The sequence below is a fragment of the Octopus sinensis genome, linkage group LG27, assembly GCF_006345805.1.
Source record: "Octopus sinensis linkage group LG27, ASM634580v1, whole genome shotgun sequence".
NCBI classification, from domain to species: domain Eukaryota; kingdom Metazoa; phylum Mollusca; class Cephalopoda; order Octopoda; family Octopodidae; genus Octopus; species Octopus sinensis.
The window spans coordinates 15,993,840-16,000,941 of NC_043023.1; the positions used below are offsets into that span (position 1 = coordinate 15,993,840).

At 36.0% G+C, this 7,102-nt stretch overlaps 1 protein-coding gene across 1 annotated transcript; it reads left to right on the forward strand.

The window, feature by feature from the left end:
- The first annotated feature begins 933 nt into the window (after window positions 1-933).
- LOC115225256 (zinc finger protein 239-like) lies at window positions 934-2,755 on the forward strand. The gene is made up of 2 exons (XM_029796194.2): window positions 934-1,843; window positions 2,543-2,755. Exons 1-2 carry the CDS (start codon window positions 1,138-1,140, stop codon window positions 2,599-2,601), a joined length of 765 nt encoding a protein of 254 aa, XP_029652054.2. The 5' UTR covers window positions 934-1,137; the 3' UTR covers window positions 2,602-2,755.
- Window positions 2,756-7,102: the final 4,347 nt, after the last annotated feature.

Sequence of the window (7,102 nt, forward strand, 5' to 3'; positions counted from 1 at the left end):
TCCATAAACAACCTTGCCCGGACTTGTGCCTGGGAGGGTAACTTTCTAGGTGCAATCCCATGGTCAGTCATGACCGAAGGGGGTCCTAGATATATGTGTGTGTTTGTGTGTCTGTTTTTGTCCCCCTCCCACCCCCAACATCGCTTGACAACCGATGCTGGTGTGTTTACGTCCCTGTAACTTAGCGGTTCAGCAAAAGAGCTCGATAGAATAAAGTACTAAGCTTACAAAGAATAAGTCCTGGGGTCGATTTGCTCGACTAGAGGCGGTGCTCCAGCATGGCCGCAGTCAAATGACCGAAACAAGTAAGAGTAAAAGAGCATGCATTTTCTTACACACACACACACACACACATGTACACATGGCCTTGCTTAGTGTGAGAGAATGATGGTGTTGTTGTTGTTGGTGGTAGTGGTGGTGGTGGTTAAAAATTAAAATTACAATTTTGCTTTTGTTTTTGGTTGTTTAAACCCTGTACAGTGATTACATCCATAATTCTGTCTTACATTCTTGTTTCTCTATTATTCCAGAATACCAGAAACAGCGAAGAATTTTTTCACACGAGACATCATCAACATTGATAATATTCTCAAAGCCTGTTTACATCAATATCTCTATGGTAGAATTGCTGAGAAATATTTCTTTAGAACTGAGATAAATATCAACATTTGTCTTCTTCGCTGCTTAAAAAGTTTACAAACTGATTTTGTATTTGATTGAACTTGGATTAAGAAGGCTGAAGATTTCAGTTGAAGGAAACACAGCTGTAATTGTATTTGTTGGGAATATACTACAAGCTGAAAGAGAAGAAATCTTGGGGTTTTGTGTTGAGGGAGAACCAAAATAAAATGATGGAAAACGAATTGAATCTATAACTCTATGGTAGAATTGCTGGAAATATTTCTTTAGAACTGAGAAAAATATCAACATTTGTCTTCTTCACTGCTTAAAAAAGTTTACAAACTGATTTTGTATTTTGATTGAACTTGGATTAAGAAGGCTGAAGCGGCTTGAGATAATCGCGAAAGATTTCAGTTCAAGGAAACACAGCTGTGATTGTATTTGTTGCGAATATAATACAAGCTCAAAGAGAAGGAATCTTGGGTGTTTTGTGTTGAGGGAGAACCACCAAATAAAATGATGGAAAACGAATTGAATGAGAAAAAGGTTACAAGTGAAACAGTGACTAAAAAGAGTAATTATTCTGGTGGCTTAAAGAATGAGAAAGGAAAAACATCATATCACTGTGATATCTGTGGTAAACCATTCTCGCAAAAAAGCAGCTTGACCACTCACCAGCGTATCCATACAGGCGAAAAACCTTTTCATTGTGACGTCTGCGGTAAATCCTTTTCGCAAAATGTCCATTTGTCTAAACATAAATGTTCCCGGAAAGAGGGAAAGGTATTCATGTGTAGCATCTGCGATAAATCATTCTCTAGAAAGAGCTCTTTGACACGACACATCCGTACTCATACAGGCGAGAAACCCTACCTCTGTGACATTTGTTTTAGATCTTTCTCTGAGAATCACACCTTGACCATTCAAAAACGTACTCATACCGGAGAGAAACCGTATCACTGTGACATCTGTGATAAATCGTTCTCCGAAACCGGCCATTTGTCTCGGCATAAACGAATTCATACCGGATACAAGCCACATAACTGCGACATCTGTGATAAATCATTCTCTGAAAACGGGGACTTAATTCGACATAAACGTATCCATACAGGGGAGAAACCGTATACGTGCGACATTTGTAGTAAAGCCTTCTCTCTCGGACATGCCTTGACTGCTCACAAACGAGTTCATGCAGAGAAACCATTTCACTGCGATATCTGTGGTAAATCATTCGCTCAGAAACCAGACTTTGCTAAACACGTTGTCATTCATACTGGATAGTAGCTGTATTAAACCTTTGGGATTTTGCATTTATAACTAGCCATATCTGGCCAAAATATTCTATCTGTCTTATGTTCGAACTGGCCACATCTGGCCTCTCCCACCTATCATACAATGTCATACAATGCTTCCCAACCACAAGATTCTGGGTTCAGTCTCACTGTGTCACACCTGGGGCAAGTGTCTTCTAGTATAGCCTTGTGAGTGGATTTAGTAGATGGAAATTGAAAGAAGCCTGTCGTCGATATATATATATATATATATATATATATATATATATAAGTTCAGCAACAATTTAGATTCAAATGAATATGGTACTTAATTTAGATGCACCAGAATTTTGTATGGTGTTATCCATAAAAATTTGATGGGTGATTATAATAAAAAATAAGCAACAAGAATGATTCCGGTGATTTGGTACAACATTTTATTAAAGTTGTAAGTATTACATCTTAAATCTGCTGTAATACTTACAACTTTTAATAAAATGTTGTAGTGTGAAATAATTGTACCAAATCACCGGAGTCATTCTTGTTGCTTATTTTTGATATATATATATATATGTGTGTATGTATGTATATTAGAAGAAATGAGGTCCTCAGAAGTCCGGATGGCTTTATATATCACTGCGATATCTGTGGTAAATCATTCGCTCAAAAACCAGACTTTGCTAAACATGTTGTCAATCATACTGGATAGTAAACTGTATTAAACCTTTTGCATTTATAACTAGCCATATCTGGCCAAAATATTCTAACTGTCTTATGTTCGAACTGGCCACATCTGGCCTCTCCCACCTATCATACAATGTCATACAATGCTTCCCAACCACATGATTCTGGGTTCAGTCTCACTGTGTCACACCTGGGGCAAGTGTCTTCTAGTATAGCCTTGTGAGTGGATTTAGTAGATGGAAATTGAAAGAAGCCTGTCGTCGATATATATATATATATATATATATATATATATATATATATATACCGGAGTAAACACATAAATGTGAAACAAGGTGGAAAAAAGAGTACTCAAATACCAGGGGTAGAGTAATATGCTTTATTTAAAAGCAGCAGAAATTCAACAAAACCTGTTACTCTGAGTTTCCCGTTCATCGGACAGCTTTTGTTAAAATTTTAACAAAAACTGTCCGACGAACGGGAACGGGAAGCTCAGAGTAACAGGTTTTGTTGAATTTCTGCTGCTTTGAAATAAAGTATATATATATATATATATATATATAGAGCAGTTAGTTGTTCGACTTTGACGGTACTGGTCGTTTATTTATGATATGTTCAGAATCAGTCTTACTGATGAGCATGGTCGCAAATTCTTCTGCGGTTCAGTGCGAAATCACAGGTGATACAAGACTAAATTCATTTTTTAAATGTCTTGCTTTGAAAAACTGCATTGGGTATGATTAGTAAAATCTTTGGTAGAAATGACTGATGTCCCTCTTAGCGTGAGGCATTTATGTGTAATAATGCCCTCTATATATAAATTAATATAAAAAAAAATATATATATATATATATATATATATATATATATCTGTCTGTGTGTGTGTATGTATGTATATTTGAAGAAATGAGATACTCAGAAGTCCGGATGGTTTTATATTTCACTGCGATATACTCTTTTATTTGTTTCAGTCATTTGACTGCGGCCATGCTGGAGCACTGCCTTTAGTCGAGCAAATTGACCCCGGGACTTATTCTTTGTAAGCCCAGTACGTATTCTATCGGTCTCTTTTGCCGAACCACTAAGTAACGGCGACGTAAACAAACCAGCATCGGTTGTCAAGCAATGCTAGGGGGACAAACACAGACACACAAACATATATACACACATACATATATATATATATATACATATATACAACAAGCTTCTTTCAGTTTCCGTCTACCAAATCCACTCACAAGGCTTTGGTCGGCCCAAGGCTATAGCAGAAGACACTTGCCCAAGATGCCACGCAGTGGGACTGAACCCAGAACCATGTGGTTGGGTAGCAAGCTACTTACCACACAGCCACTCCTGCACCTATCTGTGGTAATTCATTCACTCAAAAACCAGACTTTGCTAAACATGTTGTTATTCATACTGGATAGTAAACTGTATTAAACCTTTTGCATTTTGCATTTATAACTAGCCATGTCTGGCCAAAATATTCTAACTGTCTTATGTTCAAACTTGCCACATCTGGCTTCTCCCACCTATCATACAATTTCATTCTAAGAATACACAAACATATCATCGAAATCTTGAAGGTACAACTTTAAGACAATGTGAATAAATAAACATTATGTTTGATAAAGTAACTTCACTGCTAAAGGGTTATACCTTTCATGCCCAACGCGGCTGAAACCGGCTCTGGCTCTTTAATATACATGTCTTCTTTCCATAAGTTTTGAATTAAAATCTTCCACCAAACCTTAGTCACAATTTATGTTCCTAACACTAGCTGAATGATGACTAAGTTATTTTACTAAATTCTTTGTTATATTTAAAATTAATTGAAAGAAACACAGCATCTCAACAGAAATATGGTAACAAAAGGGTTAAAAATATATAATAGAGAAACAATTCTTAACCCTTTTGATACCAACCTGGCTGAAACCACCTCTGACCCTGTAGTACAAATGTCTTGTTTTCATAAGTTTTGCATTAAAATATACCACCAAACCTTAGTCACAATTTATGTTCCTGACACTAGCTGAATGATAACTAAGTTATTTTACTAAATTCTTTGTTATATTTAAAATTAATTGAAAGAAACACAGAGAATCTCAACAGAAATATGGTAACAAAAGGGTTAAAAATATATAATAGAGAAACAATTCTTAAACTGGCCACATCCAGTCCAAATATTGTGCCTGGTTTATGTTCAAAGTGACCACATCTGGCTTCTCCCACCTATCATACAATGTCATTCTAAGAATACACAATCATATCATCGAAATCTTGAAGGTACAAATTTAAGACAACGTGAACGAATAAGCAATATATTTGGTAAAGCACTCTGAATGCTAAAGGGTTAGACTGGTCGCAGCTTGTCCAAATATTGTGCCTGGTTTATGTTCAAACTGGTTAGATCTGGCTTTTCACAATTTGAAAAAAAACCCACCTTTTATCAATACAACAATGGAAAAAATTAAATATAAGATAAAAACATAGGCGCAGGAGTGGCTGTGGGGTAAGTAGCTTGCTTACCAACCACATGGTTCCGTGTTCAGTCCCACTGCGTGGCACCTTGGGCAAGTGTCTTCTATTATAGCCTCAGACCAGCCAAAGCGTTGTGTGTGGATTTGGTAGACGGAAACTGAAAGAAGGCTGTCGTACATATGTATATATATGTGTGCGTGTGTGTGTTTACGTCCCCGTAACTTAGCGGTTCGGCAAAAGAGACCGATAGAATAAGTACTAGGCGCAGGAGTGGCTGTGTGGTAAGTAGCTTGCTAACCAACAACACGGTTCCGGGTTCAGTCCCACTGCGTGGCATCTTGGGCAAGAGTCTTCTAATATAGCCCCGGGCCGACCAAAGCCTTGTGAGTGGATTTGGTAGACGGAAACTGAAAGAAGCCCGTCGTATATATGTATATATATATATGCGTGTGTGTGTTTATGTCCCCGTTACTTAGCGGTTCGGCAAAGGTAACCGATAGAATAAGTACTGGGCTTACAAAAGAATAAGTCCCGGGGTCGAGTTGCTCGATTAAAGGCAGTGCTCCAGCATGGCCGTTGTCAAATGACTGAAACAAGTAAAAGAGTATATACCAATGATTAAGTAATGTGCAAAATAAATAAATAAAATGTATATATTTGGTATATATATATATATATACATATATAAAATGTAACCACGTGTGGATCGTTGGTGATTTTTTTCCTCCGTCTTCCTTTTCTCCTGGACCTTCTCCCATCATCTGTTTCTGAAAAAGAGCTTTGCTTGAAACATAAAACTACTTTTCTTTCCTTCCCTGAGTTGTCTGCTAATACTTTGCATATACCACGTCCTCGTGTTGCTTTTTTTGTTTTTGTTTTCCCTCTTTATGTTTTTTGTATTAACTATATATATATACTTGGGATCACCACCACTTTATTATCTCCCCTTCTCCCTAGCTCTCCTGTGTGACCCTTCTGTCCTGCGTTCGCCATAATAGATCGCTAACCACTACACATTCTTTATTTTCCCTCCTTGTTCCTTTCTGTGGAAGAGCGTAAGCTCGAAACGTTAAAGACTTTTTCACTTCCCAAGCATTATACTAATACATCTGTTTTTTGTCTACACCACCTGTCTTTGTCTTTTGTGAATTCTCCCTATATATATATATATATATATATATATATATAACTTATAAAATAAGGGCAAAAGAAAAACTCTAATGCCAAATATGCTGAAAAAAGACAAATTGTCAATAACCATTATAATTTATGCATCTCGAAACAAACCGATAGAAATTTCTAAACAATTCCGTTATTACCGTATTGGTCCCAATTTCGGGGTTAATTCATAGGAATTTTCCCCTCCTCAGCGATAAATACATAAGACATAAATGAAATACTTACTCATACCCATGGAAAAAGCAAGCACTAAGTCCTCAGCAGACCTAAGTACCCCAAATATATTCAAAATAGAAAATCTTCAACACATCTCGAGACACGTGTGATTCGAACTAGAAACTTTCACAGAGTGAGAGAATCCACTCTGTAAATTATTTATAAATTTAACCTTTAAAGGTATTTTTTGATATGCTGGCCATTGATAAAAAATTTTTTTTGAAAAAAAATCTTATCCTACATATATATATATATATATAAAGTATACGTATATATATGTGTGTATATATATATATATATAGAGAGAGAGAGAGAGAGATAATGGTGTCATTGAGACCCAAAGGTGTCAGGTAATGCTGAGTAAGTGCTATAGACAGACCATAGTTAAGTTCTAGATTTGGTAATATTGTGAATAAGGGGTTCAACTTTGGTTCTCTGTCAGCATGTGTATATAAGAATATTTTGCATAATAAGATTAAAAAAAACCATATAAAAAACCTATATATTAGAGCATTTATAAATAGAAGGTCTTCTATATATAAATGCTCTAATATCTACACAGCCTTGGTTTTTTATCTTATTATGCAAAAAATTCTTATATATATATATATATATATATATATATATATATATATATATATATATTATGG